Below are 19015 nucleotides of genomic sequence, written 5' to 3'. Positions count from 1 at the left end.
TAATCCAAGATGCCATTCCATTGCAGCAGCTCAGAAAATAATGTCTTCTCTCAATGTTTGATCCCAACCTTAAAGGAGACGTTGATATTTGATAATTCAACATAATTTCCATCATTTTTATCATATCAATATCATATGAAGAATAGGCTTTTAAAAGGGAAGTTCGTTTTTTTAAACCTCAACATTATTTCTGGCATAAAATACGTTCATCTACTCACCGATAACAGTTTGGTGAAAATCGGCGTCCTTCGGAAGATATTTAGATTACTCGAGATCCGCGTATATCCATATAACGGGAGAAAACAGGACATAGACAATACAGCCTCTAAATAAGGCATTATCTGTCTTTATTTCACCAATACTTTAAGCCGAATGAATGAATGAACGTGTACTATTGTACAGTTCAATCCCTATTATTAATATGATAAAAATGATGTAAATTATGTTGAAATATCAAATACACAGAATTTTTTATAACGAGATAAATCAATGATGGATATGGTTGTTGTGACTGAGACCTTGATGGATTTGATTTATGGGCAAGATTGGTCTATAGTCCGAATATGCCATCTAGTGGCAATTCTGAGAAACAACAGATTATTCCTGTTTGATTAAACTTTCATCCATCCATCCATTATCTATACCAGGGGTCCCCAACCTTTTCAGCACCAAGGACTGGTTTGGTTCTGCAATTTGTTCCCGCAGCCCGGTCGGGGCTGTACTTTACATACAACAGACATTTAGCAGATGCTTTTACTAATTAGGATATGATGACAGACAGACAGTCATCATTGAAAAAAATAAACGTGCACAATCGGCCTCCTATAATGCAATCTATGCAGTTTCCAAGTATAGAATCTAGCGAGTGAAATGAAAGAATTCCCGATTTCCATGTCTTTTTAAAAAAGACTGGTACCGGTCTGCGACCCGGTGGTTGGGAACCCCTGATCTATACCACTGAATCCACGGGGGGGCTGGAGTCAATGGGTGAGAGGCAGGGTACACCCTGGACAAGCTGCCAGTCCATTGCAGAGCCACATGAGACAAACAACCACGCTCACACATGCTCACAATTTCGAGACACCAATGAATCTAACATGCATGGTTTTTGGACAGTGGGAGGAAGATGAAGTACCCAGAGAGAACCCACGCAAACACAGGGAGAACATGCAAACTCCACACAGAAAGGCCCCAGCCGGGAGTTGAACCTGGAACCTTCTTGCTGTGAGGTGCTAACAACAGTGCTAACCACTACACCACCGTGCAGCTGCAGCTTGGACTGTAACGTAAGCAGCTCCAGGAAAAAAAAGTTGGATATCTCAACAACCAGCTGAGTTACTGAGTACCTGACAGACCACGTTTTGTACGACTGAGGGGTTGCGTCTCTGAGAGAGTGGTCAGCAACAAGGGAATACTGCAGGGCACATCAGAGACTTCCAGTAAAACTAAATCCTACCATCTGCAGAAATACTTATCAGGGAACTGATGGACCACTTTGTGGCATCTACGGTGAGGAAAGTCGCCTCATCTTGAATTTGGGAGAAGAGGTGAAGGCGGTGGAGGATAGATATCAGGGCTTTCACCTGAAGACTGAATGCGAAATAGAGCACAGCAGCTTTTTATAAGAAGGGGCAGAGCAGACTCCACTTCTCAAAGAAGCTTAGGTCCTTCAGTATTTGCTACGAGCTATTGGTGGAGAGAGCTATTTACTTTGCAGGATTCTGTTTGGGCAGCAACATCAGAGCCAGTGACTCAAAGGAACAGAACTGATGGATATAGAAGGCTGGCTCTGTGCCAGGGACTGCTCTGGAGCTCCTGGAGATAATGTTGGAAAAAGAAAAAAAATTGCACAAGCTGCTTATCATAATGGACAATTTTGCATAATGATTCAACAAGAGAGTGTCTTCAGTCAGAGGTTTCCTCAGCTCGGCTGCACTAATCACTGGTACAGGAGGTCATTCCCGCACCAAAATAGCCTTACAGAATGACTCTTTCTGTAAAAAACTTTTTCTTTTGGTCAATAAAGCATACTGAAACAATCAACAAAACTTACCTTTGGGCTAAATAAATCACCCTTTAGTTTAATTCGTTTTAATCAAATTAATCAAAACTAGATATTAAGTTGATGATATCATTAAGGTGATCTTTCAGACATTAAAAAAAATCAGGAACTAGCCTGTAAACTGAATATCAGTCCCTCAGGGAACCCTGCTGATACGTTTGTTTTTAAACTAAATGGAATACTGTCATTGGGTTTTGTTTCTTACATTAGTTCTAAGCATAGATGTATCTTCTTACTCTTTGTGCTCATGTGCAAGCAAGTCTTGCAGTTTGAGATGACTCTGCTGGCCTTGGCCCAAAAACTGCTGCAGTCCTACAGCCCCCTCTATAGGACAAAGTGATTAACCAGCAACTATCTACTTCTCCAGGAGTAGAGATCATTGATTTTAAATCTGGTGTGTTAAAGCAGGAAAACATCTAAAACCTGCAGGACAGCGGCCCCAGAGGACCAGATGTTGACATCCCTGATGTAAATATTCAAAATGTTGGGTTAACTGTTGGGTTAATGTTATCAGACAGTTAAATACCAACTGTCGTCCACAATTTGAGAACATTTGGCATTTGCTGTATGTTATCTCAACAATAAAAAGAAAAATTAAAAAAAGTAAAGAAGAAATCACAAAAAAACAGCCATATCTTTTCTTCATTATTTATTACTGAATGTATGAAAAGAGAGCAACCACAATCACGAGTGTCATTAGATAAAGTGCAATTTATCACAGCAGTGTCATAATCTGTAAGACTCAATGAAAGCCTACTGACATGACCAGTCAGGGCACATCACATCTTAATAAATAATGCACATCATGACTCACAAGTACTTACAAGCACAATAATGCATTGTGACAAATAATGCTCTATATATAGACAGATCAGCTATGTCTACTAAGGGCAATAAGCAACACTTTGGCTCACACGCATATTACAAAGCATTAAATATATTGTATTGTATTGTACCTGATAAATAATAGAATAGAATAGAGTAGAATAGAATAGAATAGAAAAATACTTTATTCATCCCCAATGGGGGAAATTCAAATTAGTCAAGTCGTTAAAAAAAATGACATATATTTACAATAATTGTATATTAACAACAATAATAACAACAATAATACCAATTCTAATGAAAATACTACTACTAATAATAATAATACCAATATTAAATGACTAAATAAAAAAATAAAAAAATCAATCAATCAATTTGAGAAGAACTCAGCAGTCACTGTTAAAAAGCCTTATGGCTGTGGGAACAAAGGACCTCCTGAACCTCTCAGTCCTGCAGCGCAGAGAGATGAGCCTCTCACTGCAGCTGCTCCTCTGTCCTGCCAGTATGCTGTGGAGAGGATGTTCACAGTCGCCTCAGGCACGCTCAGGACGGGAGATTGGACCGAAAACAAAGTTTCAGTGCAATCTGTTGGTTTCCTTAGCTAGGAAATTGTTTTTGAATTGGCTCTATATGAACGAATTGGATTATTTTATGAATAATTATGATCACAATTAATTGAATTCCAATTGGCTTGAATTGTTATTATTATTAATAATTATTATTAATATTATTATTATTATTATTATCTAATTGCCTTGAGATGACATTTGTTGTATTTGGCGCTATATAAATAAAAATGAATTGAATTGAAATGTTTGTTTGTTTTTCAAAACAAAATACAATTTCCTCCTCATCCGTTACTCTACCACAGCACTAAGAGGGTCCAGCCTTCTGCCTACAACAGAACCAGCCTTTTTTTATCAGTTTGTCCAGGCGCCTACAGTTTTTGTCTGTCGTGCAACTCCCCAGCAAAAAACAGCATAGAACAGTACACTCTCAATGATAGTGTGATAAAACATGCACATCATATCACTGCAGACATTGAAGGACCTGAGCCGTCTCAGGAAAAAGAGATGGCTCTGGCCCCTCCTGTACACTGCTTCTATGTTGGCAGACCACTCCAGTTTATTATCCAGCACCACCCCCAGGTATTTGCAGGTCTGAACAGTCTCTATCTCTCCTCCATCAATGCAGACTGACTGGTATGGGGTTTTAGATCTCCTGAAGTCCACCACCAGCTCTTTGGTCTTGGTGGTGTTCAGGAGAAAACAGTTATTTTTGGTCCAGTCAGTAAAGGCCTCCACAAGGTCCCTGTACTCCTTCTCCTGTCCACCATGCACACATGCCACAACAGCCATATCATCAGAATACTTATGTATGTGGCAGGACTCTGAGTTGTACCTGAAGTCCGATGTGTACAGGGTGAAAAGAAAAGGAGCCAAAAGAGTACCCTGCGGAGCCCCAGTACTGCATTCCAGTGTTCCAGAAACACATTTCCCCATCCTGACATACTGTGGTCTGGCAGACAAATAGTCTATAATCCATGATGTCAGGGAGGGGGCCACACCCATACCTAGAAGCTTGTCTTTCAGTATGGGAGGCTGTATGGTGTTGAAGGCACTGGAGAAGTCAAAGAACATGATTCTCACATATGAACCAGGCACATCCAGATAAGCATTTGCCCGATGGAACACGTACAGAATCGTGTCTTCCACTCCTATGTGTTTCTGGTAGGCAAACTGGAGGGGGTCAAGAGTCTCAGCAACCTGCAATCTCATGCAACGAACAAGGAGTCTCTCCAAGGTCTTCATGATATGAGATATCAAAGCCATTAGCCATTAGCCAGTAGTCATTCAGCTCCACCGGTTGCCCTAATTTGGGCACTGGTATGAGACAAGAAGTCTTCCACAGCACCGAGACTTTTTCCATCTGAATGCCCATATTGAAAAGCCTCTGAAGAGGGACTGCTAGTTGACCAGCACAGTCCCCCAGAGTGTTATTGTTCTTCAGCTGTCTCTCTATCTTTTTCTTGTACTCCACCTTAGCTCGACGTAATGTCTTTTTAAGCTCCTGATGTACACTCCTCCGCATTTCTCCATCCCCATTCTGAAACACCCTCTTTTTCTGGTTTAGGTCTTTGATGTCACTGGTGATCCATGGTTTATTATTTGGATAGCACCTTACAGTCCTCACTGGAATCACAGTGTCCCTACAGAAGTTAATGTAGTCTGTGATGGGGCTGACCCTCCTGTCCATGTCAATGTCCATTTCTTCTTCAAGAAGATACTTCTTCTTCTAATATACATACATGTAAACATTCGCATGTGCAAAAGGTGTCAACTATGTTACCCACTCACATTTAAAGTCACGGACATAGTGGCAGTGTTAAACTTACATTTAGTGTTTAAATGTAGTAATCTCCCGAAGTAATTTGATCATTTCAGCAATACTATACAATGAAATTTTTCTTGAGAACTATCTGTATCGATACCTGCATGTATTTACACTAAAGATAAATCCCCTTCAAGCAGACAGCTTACTTCAAAAAGGGGAAACAGAGTTGAGCTCAAAGCTAAAATAACCACACCTGCCACTCTAAGCACCATATTGACCATTCCAACATGAAAAATATCAATCTATTAATTTATTTTATGGGATAATATTTTCTAATATGATAGACTTTTTTTTTTGCTGCTCCAATAATATAAAATCATCATCATTTACTGATAAAACCCAAACAGTTAGCTTAGCACAAAGACTGGAAATTAGGTTGAGCTTAGAACTAAGCTAACATAACAGCCCATCTCATTTTCAGCATAACACTTGAACCATTTTAGACTATTTTTTGTTTCTTTTGCTTGTTGAATAATATTAAATAATCTTAATTTTTCTACAAAAAAAACGAGAGAAATCAACCAGGTTGAGCTTAGAGCTAAGCTAACATAAACTAACAAATAATCTAATTCTTAGCATAACGCTGTTCTTAGACTGTTCTTTGTCCATTTTGCTGGTAAAAAAATAATAAACTAGATTTATTAATACAAATACAACGATCTTGCAGTTCCTCCATAAAATTCAGTGTTAGGGCTGCAGCCAGTTGTCCCAGCTGTGAGTGAGTAGGTCTAATCAGCTGGGCTGCTTTTAAAAGCAGGTGGAAGACGCAACCCGGGTGCCAGTTGGGCCAGCTATTGTTGGAGTGTTTTTTCAGTAGCTTGTGCAGGGTGTTGTTTAGCGTAACTCTTTCAGTGGAAGGAGGGTGACAGTGACTTTGGGTTTTGTTGTTCTATTAATCATTTAGGCTCTTGTTTGTCCTCAGCAGGTTCCGTTGGGATTGTGTTTTTCTTCTAGGTTTTGGTTGAATAGTATTACTTTTCTTTCCCAATAAATAACCATTTAACATGACCCATCAGTTCTCATTGTTTTATTTCCTCAGCCCAGGACACTTTATTGTTACCCCGTAACAGATATAAAAAAGAAAAATGTTTTGATAACATCCTTTAGTGTGCCAAAATGAAGTTTGATTCAGTTTTTAAAAAAAATCACAGTTTCCAATTGAATTTCCCTGTGCAAAAAGCTTAGACTGAGACATATGGCAGTGTTTGCAGGACAGGAGGTCAAATAAAAGGCCAAATGCCAGAAAGGAGGAAGGGAAATGAGACTGGCTTTTAAAAGATGTTGACAGTGTCAGGAACCTAATCTATTCTCTCCTCCACTCCCCACAATTCATTGTTGAAATGCATTTCCTTTATATTTGGATACTTTTTGCTGATCAACAGAGCATCAAAATACACCAAACAGGACATGACAAATATGATCTTAAACATAAAAAATTCAGAATATATGTTAGTGTATTTAAATACATGTAGTGAATGCAGCGTACCAGAATTGTACACATTATATTGTATATTTAGCACATATTATCACTAGTTACTGCTTAAAGAAGAATCATTCCACACCAACTCACTTTAAACTCTATCATTTCAAGGTACTTTGTACAGTTCTAAATCCATACACCGTGTTTACTGAGTTGTATTTTTACAAGTTTACTGAGGTGTATTTTGTCTGTTTTGACATTCTTTAGAATAAACTTTTTTTTGTTTTGTTTTGACACTGCAACATTTTCAGCAAAACCTGTTCAGTTGTAAATCTTCATTAGGATTTTCTGGGAATTCAGTACAAATTTGAACCCAATCCAGAGAAACTAATTCATACTAATTCACACTAAAAACACATTTGGCACGTAGCTTGATCATTTTTTGCAAAGTACAAGAAAGTCAAAAGTTTCACATTAATTTCTGCAAGAAAATCCTGGGAAGGCCAGGTGGGCAGGCAAGGGAATGACCCAGAAGTATATTCATTTGAGCATAATGAAAATACTGTATGTGTCAATCATTTGTGCGAAAAGTGTATTTATTTGTAATGAAGATGACGCAGAATTGTGAGCCTTAGTCATGTTTCAATTTCAACCTAATTCCTGAAAACATTCTTTACAGACCTGTGACTTGTTCAAGCTGTAGATCAATTCAAAGTAGGCCCAGTGCAACTGAGCACACTTTTCTGTTACAGTCTATTTGCTTCCTTGTGTCGCTCATTTGTTCCACAACTTCCCCTCAGCTGCCAACCTTTGGTTTAGCCAACAGAGCTGCCGAAGAAAGCCATCGTTGGGTCCAATCTCTCTTTTCTGTCGCACCATGGCCAGAGCGGTGTGGACGTCCATTTTTTGGCAAAGCATCAGGTACGCAATGACTAATGTAGGTGAGCGGCTGTAACCTTCCCTGCAATGAACGTACACTTTCCCTGCAGAGAAGAACACATACAAATGTTAAATTGGATCAGAAGCCCAACAGTTTAATCTGAACCTACCTTGGGGTCAGCAGAAAAACACAAATTGGGTTTCCATCCAACTGTTTTTATGGATATCTGAAACATGCTGCCAAATCAGTATCTTTACGTGTCAACAGAAACAGGGGAACATTGTTTTTCACATAATTCATTCATTTTGTGTTTCCAGTCATTCAAAAAATGTAAGCGTGATTCAAGTTATGCTACTAAATACTAAAAGGGAAAAACTTTTGAAGGATGATCAGTGGAAACAGGATGCACCTGAGCTCACTTTTGAGGGTCATGGCAAACGCTGTGAGTACTTGTGTAAATGCTCTATTTTTGTTTTTTATTGTTAATAAATTTGATAAAGTTTCAAACAAACTTGTTTCACTTTGTCATTATGGGGTATTGTGTGTAGAATTTTGAGGTAAAAGGTGAATTTAATCTATTTGGGAATAAGGCTGTGACATATGAAAAAGTGGAGTGCTGTGAATACTTTCCAGATGAACTGTATGTAGAATTAGAGGAGATTGAGATTGAGAGCAGCTGCTTCTAATATATATGTCTCTATCTGTGACAGGCTGTGGGACCCATTCTATGGGACCAGAGGGCAGTCAGTGACCCACAAAAGAGATACTGCCTGACAGAGAATGGCGCTGCACACTTTAAGTCTTGTTTTCTATATTATTTGTTGTCTTTTATGACTCTCCTAATGTACCCTCCCTCTCATGTTTCAATATCCCTAGCAGGCACTGTAAAATGTGTCTTTGCTTTGTTATAAAGTGTGGGATATGACTAGTGGCCTTCCAGCTGATCCTTGTTATATGTAAGGGTTGTTAACCTGTTAGCAACTGTTAGCTGATGTCAGTAATTCTCCAACTCTCCTGGTCATGCCTACATCTATCTGCTTAATTAATAGAATGCTGTGGTCTGTCCCATTTTCGTGCAAATCAGCATCAAAACCCCTGTGTAGATTGTTAAATTCCTTCTTGTATTGCTACTCCCCTCAGCTAAGTTTGTAAGGTGTACAAATCACACAACTAGATATGATAATGTGGTGGCTAGTTAGATGGGATGAGAGCAGAGTCATGTTTGGAGCTTTTTTACACCCAAAAACTAAAAATTATGCTACATGCGACGTAGGGACAGGCTGCATCTGGACTTGCTTGTTCTACAGGTCAGTTGCCATAATTTAACATTAATGTGCGGGTTCTAAGCAGATCATTTTGTTTTAATTTCTCCTATCATCATTTCCCATCTTTATTGCAACTGAAAATGCTCTAAAAAGAAGAAAAAAGATGATGAGTTTTGATGTCATTGGGTGGCTAGTTTGAAACACTAGTTTAAAACTTTTTAAAATTCTCTTCTTTCAACACATTAGGCTGATGTAAAAAGTATCGGTATCAGCATCGACAAAATCCCCTTTGGTTTTACTTAGGATCAGATCGGAATGAAATCAGTGGTATCTCACATCGCTAACATGCACCTACACTTCCAGTCACTGTGGTTGCTAAGCTACAAGTTGCACTAAGAGCACGGTTGAAATAATTGCCTTCTTTATTTGACTTTTAACATTTGAGTTTTAACATTCTTCTTCTGGTTTTGCTTTGCAGAAATCATAGTAATCCTCTGAGGTTTTCAAAGCAAAAGGCATTCACATATGGAAAGGTTTCCTCCAAATACAATTGTTGAGGATATTTTTTCAGATCCTCTCAGCTCTTGTCTTCTAACCTTTTCCTTTCTTGTATGCCAGAGCCTTCTCAATAAAGTCTGCGGCCTCCTCAAAGTAGATGCTGATGTCGAAGTGGTCGGTGTCACTGGCTGGTACCCCGTGGTAGGTGATGCCTGTGTCGGCGTAGAACTTAGCATTGGTGTTCACGTGCATTAAGGAGTTTCCCTCTGCTGCGTTCAGGACGTGCGTGATGCCCAGGCGCTTGACGCGCATCACGTTTGTCGCCACAAATCTGCATGAGGTTTGGAAAAGGAGTAAAGTGCACCATGGAGATCATTTCATGCACTGTATTGAGTCATGATATCACATTAAAGAAATTTTTCCTGAATCCATAATAGCAGATATTTGTGAAATCTTTGATTTTGTGCAGCATCGACTTCTTCAGCAAAGTTCACAAGCCCAAAAAACAATATTTATGACTAAAAAGGGAAACTTATGCAACTTGCTCTTTGCTTCCAGCTTGTGTTTCCTGATCTGCTGCCAGTTTGTGACCTGTTCCCTGCAGCATTTCCCTGCCAAAACCGCCATCTTTTTGCTCAACTAAAAGCAAAGCAAGGCACCATAAACTCCTCTGCTTACTAGTGTCTCTGTTTGAGTCTTCTTCTTTTGTTCTAACCTTACACCGACACAGCACAACATGACCGAGACTGCCGAAACACGCAATGTGGTGTCAATGAGACACAATGTGTGCACCCCAACTCCAAGGAAGGCATTCCATAAATTAAAAACTCAAAAACCCTTCTTACTCTTCTTCTATTCTTCTCCCCTCCGTTCCAAACTTACTGGGCGCTCACACAAAAAGCGACTTGAGCGACACAACGCGAGCGATGCAAGGCAGGTTGAGAGAGGCTCAACTTTATGCAAATGAGCAGCGGCGTGACGGCGGCGAATGTATGTAAAGCTAAAAATGGTCAGTATTGTTACATGCACAGCTGAGTTGAGCCACAATTAGCTACATGCTAAGTATGACCAAATAAATTACAAAGACCTTGTCTTTAAGTTACGTGAATGCTGATTTTGTCAGAATGATGCTGGTTACTATATCAAGATTTTATTAGAGCAGAGCAACAGTCTGGAAATGTTTTGACCCATACTCATAATAACAGAACTTTTCATCACTATCACTATGACTGGTTTAGCTGTCTGATGAAAGAAACAGAAAATATAAGACTGAGAGCAGTCTTATTGGGAATTCAGCTGTTTTACTGTTTTTTAAAAATAAGATGAAAAAAGATGGAACTTTCGAGCATGAACAGTGTATCTAGGTCATTTGAGTCTAGCTGAGTGTATAGCCTACATGCAGAGGTGATTTGACACCCCTGGGTGAGTTAGCAGAGCCTCCAGTTTCGATTTCATAAGATTTCTGTCAAACTAACATGTTAGCGCGCGCTTCAATGTGACTAACTTTGGGGTGTCATGTAAATGCGCTGCATGACAACTCACAGAAATATTTCTAACTGTTGGTTTGCAACAGATGACAGACATGTATCCGTTACACATGTTTTGGCATGCAAGTAGTAATTTTTTGTTCTGCAGTACTGTTGTGCTAGAAGATGTGCTACTTTTCGGTGTGAACTTCTTGGCCTTCTGCATCACTTAGCACCTCCCGCCAGTGAAATGAAAGAAGCTAAAAATGCAGACTGAAGTCAACACAGTGGAACTGAGAGACCCATAGAACATAAAAAGGCAGCTATGTGTGGGTGCACTATGCTTAAAACAAGTACATGTATGCCTTTGTGTGTTCCATCCTACTGTATATTTGGTGGTGCATCAGCTCAGGAACAGCAATGAGTGATTCTGCTTTGTATTTTATGACTCCTTTAATAATTTAGGCAGAATAAAATCACCAACAGAGCGGCTTTTCCTGAAATATTCCCCAATTACTCACTGTGCTAAAGAGAGTTTTTTTTGTTTAAAGCTTTTAGCTCAGTTATGTAAAATTTGGAGCCCATATTTTCTTGTAAGTCTAGAATATTCTCTCCCCAACTCGATCTAATGTGTACCAGGTCCTTTAAGAGCCGTGATGAACTGTAAGTGCGTACTGTTGCAGCATATGCTTTGACTTTAACACTGATGTTTTAGGCCTTGTCTATATATATATATATCAATGATCTTTCTTTTTCTGCTCGGTTGCTTAAATATAATCTGTTTTGTAATGTGTAACACTCGGATTCTTTGTGTTGTAATAACTTAGTTATCAAGGATGGTACTTGTATTTGTATTGTAAGTTTTAGAATAATCGCGTAATCTAAAAGCTAAAAAAAATCATTATGCATCATTTGTGCAAAAAAAAATCCAACCATCCATTCTCTATACCCACTCGATCGGCAGGGTACACCCCGGACAGGTCGCCAAATCTGTCGCAGGGTTGTGTAAAATCTGACAAATGAAGTGCAAATGTTAAGCTAACTAGCTACTGATTTTCAGGTTTAGATATTTTCTCTTTTACATCAAACTGACGTCAAGAACATGCGGCAATGGCAGCACCCTCCTACTATGTGTCCTCATATAACAACACAATTGTGTTGGGAACACTATTGCTCTTAAACACACTGCAAAGACAACCTTTAACTGTTGATTCTGAAGTAGAATGTACTTCTGACAATGATGGAGGCAAACCAAGGAGCATAAGCGCTGTGGGGAACTGATGAGTGAGTGTGGAGCTGAGGACCAAAGAGGGGAACTGAGGACAACTACTGGTGAGGACAGAGTAAAACTAAACTGCGACCAAGATAAAGAGCAAGACAAAACTTAAGACAACAGACAAATTCCAAACCAGTGTCTCAAAACACTAAGAACCCAAACAAGAAAACAGAATCAAACAAAAAAGAGGAAAAACCAGGACAAGGAAATCAAATCCACAGTTAAAGAATTCACAAACCCCAACATGTATGCTTTTATTTATCATTTCTGCTTTATGCACCAAAAAACTGTACAGGCAAAGTCACATTAATTTACTACTGAGTGATTACACTGTTAATTCTCCTTGTCCCTGCCCAAAGCGATGATGATTTAACACGAAGAACTGGGTGAAAAGAGTCCCGGCAGGGTCCAATGGGGTCCAATAGAGTGCTCACACACCGAAAGAACAAAAGAGACAAGCAGTCGCCTCAGATGGACCGGATGCTACAGATATTCCCGATGGCTGATTGTCAACTTGGTTTATAAAATTCCTTATACCCTAACACACCTAACCTACGCTTATTTTCAGCTCTGTTCTGCACCTGTTCTGCTTGTAGTGAGTGACCTGAATTGAAGGGCGACAGGTAAAGTGTAGGCAAATTTAGAAATCCCTCACACATACAGAAATAAAATGAGCACAGCGACTCACGCATTGCCAACGTAGATCCTCGGGTAAACCTCATGAAGGTGTTTCGTCGGCCAGCTGTATAAGCCGCTGTCGTCCGTCAGCAGATCGTTGAGTTGCTGAAGGGAGACCTCAAAGCTGTACCCGTCGGCTCTATCCGGAGCCGAAGCCGTCGAGTGTTGGTTGTGTTTGTTCTTCATGTCCGAAGAAGACTGAACTACCACCTCTGACCCAACAGTCGCATTTAGAGGGGAGGCGGGTGGTGGACGTGGCAGACAGGTGTCGGTTTACCAGGCTGACTGAGTCTGAGCGAGGTTGGGAGGTATGAAAGTTTTTCTGTGCCATCAGAGTTTGAATACGAATTTCTAATTTTGAATTTTTACAGCATCAAGATCAGATATTACTCAATATCTATTGAGCTGATCTGATGAATTTAGTTGCTTGAGTTAAAAAGAGCCCATCTGTTGTCATTTTGCAGATTCCCATGTAATGAGATAGATTAAATGGATGCATTTGATAAGGTATACCTTATAAGTTACTATTCTTAACTAAATTAGGCCAGTGCATGCAATTGTTAACTAGATGAAAGCCCAAGCATTTTACCTTGTTTATTAGAAAACCTTTTTTTTATTACAGTATGTTAGAATTTTGGTTGTTTTTTTTCTAAATTTTTCTAAAGTATCCAAAATATCTGGGATTTAGAGACATCTAGTGGCAAACTTGCATATTGTAACCAACAAAACACATTCCAGCCTCACACTCCCCTTCCAAAGATATAGAAGAAACTATGATAGCCATTGAAAATGTCAAATAAAGTGTTTCAAAAGCCAGTGTGTGGTTCATGGTACTTGGAAGAGGACTTCCTCTATCTGTACATATAAATGACTGTGAACATGATACATTTATGCCAATGGAACATCCTAAAAGTTACACAACAGAACTTTAAAAGTACTCATTTTTACTAAAATTTATCATTGGAGTAAAGTGTCAGTTCAGAGGTGCATTGTTTAGATTTATACGTTTTGTTGTTTTTTTTACTTAAAATTCATGTCACAATCATACTTGGCTGTGGTGTTTGTTTGGTTCCGGCTTCTGTGCTTCCCATAAATAATCATACCTTCGTGTATTAACCTTTTTATTAACCGATTCCTTCAATGTTCTCCTCGCTCTGGATTACAAAACTAAGGATGTAGCATTCTCCTGTGGAGACACCTACCTGCTCAGATGGACCTGCCTACCAGATACCTTAGAGAGCTTTTAAGGTTAACTGTGAATTATTAGATATTTACAAAGCTGTGAATACACACAAGGATTTCCACCCCAACATCAACTCATCCAAACCTATAAATGATAGATGTTTTATGGAATACTTCTATATGTAGGCTGTAGCGTGAGTATGACTTTTTAATATGGAAATCTTTATGTCTGTGGAATGGCATAACAGTGAAACCAAGGTTTATCAAGCCTTAATGCACCAGAACAATTATAATGGGATTTTGCCTCATCTGTTAACTGCCGGTTGGAAGTTATGTCACTTCAGAGCTCATTTCTGTGTTGCGGTGCTTTACCAACATAAGTTAGTTCAAAACATGGCTTATGATAAAGTGCCCAAAAGTGGATCTGTACCAATTCTGTGTCCAAACGGCAGATGATGGAAATGTAGGTATTTTAGCTGGTGGATTATCTAAAACCACTCAAAACTGGTTGCTATGAACAAAGATGAACTACTTTCTATTGAAACGATGGTCCTAATTTCAACGTCTGCAGCGTAGTCAGTGAGCCAAAACCCCACGGGACAGGGGTCAACCCCCTTCACATATACCAGTTTGACTCCTTGACAGTATGATTAATTAGGTGTTTGTCATTAGCTCATTTCAGCTAGCCCTGCTCCAGGACTGTCATTCTGTTTACTTCAGCTTTAAATGCTTTTCAAATAATAATACTGGTGCGAAACTGTGACATGACATGAAATTCATAATGTTTACTTAAGTTTTCAAGAAATGTATCCATATAATCAGATGGCTTTGCAGTTAATGCAGAGATGACTTGTGAGTTGTAAATTTTGTAGAATTCTATTAAAGTCTGAGTAACCCAGATTCAGACACTTACATGGAAACATTGTATATGTGTGACTCTATTTACCTAAAACATGTTAAAACTGTTTTTTACTGAATAGCAGAGTTGGATTCCCTAAAATGGTTTTCGTTGATTTTCTGATTTCTGGTATTGTGAACTTTATGAATAAGCCTTCTACTGTACATTGCAATGGCCTTTGACTCATATCTAGCTACTTGACTGTCTTTATCGTGGAAATGTGTCTTTACTGGAACTGTCTACTTGAATTGGAGACAATAAGCCAGAGATTCATTTTGTGAAGAGTGAAGCTGAAATGCAGCACCACCGCAGATCTGGCAACGCCAGCTTTGAAGCAGAATTCAGCATCACCCAGCAAAGACTCAGACTTTTGCCTAGTGAAGTGAAGGGTCAGGTTAACCATCTTATACTGCATTTGTTTGATTGTATGTGCATATAAATTGATTCTTTAAACTGCACTGTGGAGGTTTCAGAGCAGCACACCTATTCAGAAACTACTCAGTTGACACTCAGTGGATACAGTAGATATATTTTGTGCAAAGTCCCGGTGATAGAAAACTGCAAGCATCTGCCTCATTATATATTTTTTTGTATTGTATTGTAGTTTGTATTGTATTTTTACAAACTTTTTATTATTATAGCCTTGTTTCCACACTACTAGTGTGTCGTGACAGTGCCACTAGTGTTCATTTTAAAGAATTTTTTCTTATTTCTGCCCAAATGAACGCCACTCTTTTTGCTCCATTAGTGCGGTTCATTGTTGCTGATCTGAGATTAAAAAGTCTATAGCGAATGTGCCTAGCATCACGTGGCACAGAGCACTGCAATGTGTCAGCTGGAGGGGTGTAAGTCCACCTCCTTGCCACAGCCGAGGTGCCCTTGAGCAAGGCACAGTACCCCCTATGCTCCTCAGGCGCTGTGAATGGCTGCCCACCGCTCCAGTGTATGATATCTGTATCTATGAGTGTGTGACCCTGTGCATGTGTGCGTCAACGGGTGCCAACCTGGATGGGTTAAAAGCGTAGGACATATTTCGTGTGTATGCTTGTATGCATGACAATAAAATCTGATCTTTATCTTAATCATAAAGTGACAAACTCGTTTGTTTCTGCTTTACTCAAAATTTTATGTTGGGGTGAGGGAGGTTAGGGTCGTGTGGTTATTGTCACACTAGGTTAGTATCAGTGGGTTAAACTGGGAAATGGTTGTGGTCCTGTTTAAAATAGACCTTACGAACTCTGTTTTCCTGTGTTGTTGAGCCATCCACCTCTCCTCAATTTGTGGTGTTTGTTTGTTGTTTTTTTGTGCGATTAGTGTCATCTGAGCAAATAAGTAATTCTGTTGCTTTTCTTTTAAGAATCTCACAGATATTGAGAAAACAAAACTGAGACAAAGTTTAATGTGCAAGAAGGTGTTTTATTGATCAACAGATTTCAAGGAAATGGTTAAATCAATAGGCGTGGCATTCAGGGTGTAATCAAATCTAAAGTGCGCGTGTCGCCAAATAATTAGCATTAGTTGGGAAGAAGAAGAAGTAGCCCTGTACTCCTGAGTGCTCCTGCAAAGCTCTTTTGGCAGCTTGACGTCGAGGGGTTGCTGTTCAGGAGAAGGGAAAGATGAGGATGAGTCACAGTAGACATTCCACTCAGATTTACTACAATAAGTGACCATAGTTTGGTCAGTTCCTAATGCCAGACCAGCTGGAACCAAGGCAGCAGTAGTTTACCTGAAATATATGAACCCGGGTTTACGATGGAAGTGTTAGTCAACAATTCAATTTACATTTACATTTTATATTTCGTTATTACAAACTTATTCTATGCTTTTTACTATTTTTCATATTAAAATCTCAGCATCAGAAATCACTTGCTGTGATGTGATGCCTAAAAGGTCAAAAAGATTATTTTCTGTGTGTGCCACATAACTCCTCCCCATCTCCGTTCTCTGAAAACTCACAACACCTACTAATCAGCAACTAGGACAATATCTAAGATAGTAGCTATCAGGGAGTGCAAGCAGATTTCCACACAGTCACGCTGGCGGTCGGGCTCCTCAGCACTGCTCAGGCTGCATCCTTGCTGCTCGGCAGCGTAGGACTTTCAGGAAGCTGTCGATCTTATGAGAGTCCCGGCGAAGGCAGGACAGCAGAAAGTTAAAGTGGACAAGTTTAGATATCTTGTCCTGGCCCGGATCAGTGGCTCCTCTATATGGCAGTGAGGAGATGGCCTGAGCAGCCGGACCCATCTAGTGGAAAAAGCAGGCGAGTGCAGAAGGAGGCACCGTCAAAGTAAAAGATAGAAAAATTCAACAACAATGATAACTGCAGCAGCAAAAGAGCATTTTCTTTCTCCTCATATTTGCCCACCTTGTTGGATAGTATATCCAGGCCATCTCCCAGGCTTTTTGAGTGCTGTTGCAGCTCCTGGATCTTGTTGTTTATAGTGCTTTGGGCTGGGTGAGGCAGAGTGCTAGCAGAGTGGGACAGGACCACCAGGGGGTCCACCCAGGCTTGGAGCAGGGAGCGAGCCAGCGACATCAGAGCAGACTCCTAAAAGAGGAGTCAGATCAGACAAAGAAAAATTAGGTTTACTACAAAGCAGCAAATTGAAGAGGTGGCCGAAGCAAATGATAAGGGCTGAATAGAAATAAAAGTGCAGTCTAACTTACTGATACTTGCAGAGCTTGGTCTTTGTCATTGGGCGTCTGTAGCGAGGACGTGTGGCACGAAGTTGGGCGCGGCATGATGACCCTGCCTATTGGAGGGAAATGAGAGTCCTAAAGAAGAAAAAAGGGTACCATCATCACATTAGACAAAGATTAACTGAGAAGTACTGTACATTCTTCACTGTGATGGAAAGTGTTCTAAACAAAGAAAATGAATAAAAACCAGTGGCTTCTGACAAGACACTAACCAGCTCCTGAGTGAGCATCGTGCTGAGGGAGTGCAGTTCGTCTGAGCGCTGGGAGGCTCGGTCCAGCAGGTCGTTGATGGGAATGGCTCTGCACATCGCCACCATGAACACCACTGGAGCAAGAAAACAAGAGGCAGGAAGAAACAGAAAACATGGTGGGTTTCAGGCTGTAACATACATACGTCTTCTTCTCTTCTTGTTACTCTTACTTAATTCCCTCTGACTTATTTCTATGAGTCATGGTTCTAATTTCTTAATTACAGCATTTTGCAGAAGGACCCATGATTAATAAATTCAGATATTTTCTGGGTTTAAAAGAAGCTGAAGTACTACAATTTGATGGTAAGTTTTATAACCAGATCATTAATGGACATCTAGAACTAATAAAGACATGTATATTTTCAAAGAAAAGATCTGGTCTGATCTTCATTTGATCCACCTGATATTTTTGCCAATGACCCTGTAAATTCGATTGTAAGACATAAAATATGTTTGAGAGATTTTACAGTTAACACATTTTCACAGCTGATTAACACACTCTGATGGTGACCATGTTTCTCAAAGTCTTTTGGTGTGGATCGACCTGTTTGTAGGTACAAAATGTTCAGAAATTCAGATTTGGGCAGCAAAAACAGACCCACAGGACTGTATAGATCAGATATAACTGGTAACAAAGTTCATCTCACCTGTCATGAAGAGTTTGCTTCCACTGGTTCTTCTGTAAGCCATCTCTCTTCTCCTGCTACCTATCAGTGTTTTCCTCTTTTTCTCGTTGTTTCACTTTCTTGCTCCATTTTGCCACCATTTTATAGTTCCAAGGCTCCAATGGTTTGGTTATGCAGCAGTAAGATGAGTGTATGTTAACTGTCTGGAACTTGCTTAGACCAGTTTATAATGAGAAACATGGTGGGGGAGATCTGAATGGATGCAGCAGGATGTGCTGATGCGCATTTACTCCATGTCAATTTGTGTTTGTGAGTGTGTGTGTGTGGTATGGAAGTGGAAAAAGTGACGGATCTTAATTGGACTGATGAATAAAAACACTACTGTTCCCACCAAGTTTTGTAATAGGACTTTAACACGGACCTTAATTCATTTTAAATCATTTCAATGGGAAAACTCCTGATGACCATGCAAGTCTTTATCTCACCTGGCCTTTTCAGTGCACATATGATACATCACGTGCCATATGTTTTGTCAAACCTGTGAAAGGTAAACAAATAATGTTCTCCAGCAAGACATGCTGGTCAGTTTAGAAA

At 39.7% G+C, this 19015-nt stretch overlaps 2 protein-coding genes across 2 annotated transcripts; both read right to left on the bottom strand.

The window, feature by feature from the left end:
• Window positions 1-2740: 2740 nt before the first annotated feature.
• LOC142370744 (dual specificity protein phosphatase 3-like) lies at window positions 2741-12994 on the bottom strand. Its single transcript, XM_075453178.1, has 3 exons — window positions 12775-12994; window positions 9443-9675; window positions 2741-7684 (listed from the first exon to the last, which is right to left on the bottom strand). The coding sequence occupies exons 1-3, from the start codon at window positions 12948-12950 to the stop codon at window positions 7476-7478; spliced, it is 618 nt and encodes a 205-aa protein (XP_075309293.1). The 5' UTR covers window positions 12951-12994; the 3' UTR covers window positions 2741-7475.
• Window positions 12995-16239: 3245 nt separating this feature from the next.
• On the bottom strand, window positions 16240-18551 carry prl (prolactin). Its single transcript, XM_075453254.1, has 5 exons — window positions 18443-18551; window positions 17757-17869; window positions 17512-17619; window positions 17210-17392; window positions 16240-17088 (listed from the first exon to the last, which is right to left on the bottom strand). The coding sequence occupies exons 1-5, from the start codon at window positions 18483-18485 to the stop codon at window positions 16897-16899; spliced, it is 639 nt and encodes a 212-aa protein (XP_075309369.1). The 5' UTR covers window positions 18486-18551; the 3' UTR covers window positions 16240-16896.
• Window positions 18552-19015: the final 464 nt, after the last annotated feature.

This window comes from Odontesthes bonariensis, chromosome 21 (assembly GCF_027942865.1).
Source record: "Odontesthes bonariensis isolate fOdoBon6 chromosome 21, fOdoBon6.hap1, whole genome shotgun sequence".
In the NCBI taxonomy this organism is placed as follows: Eukaryota; Metazoa; Chordata; class Actinopteri; order Atheriniformes; family Atherinopsidae; genus Odontesthes; species Odontesthes bonariensis.
The sequence above is the reverse complement of the archived record's forward strand: the minus strand, read 5'-3'. Positions and strand labels throughout refer to the sequence as shown.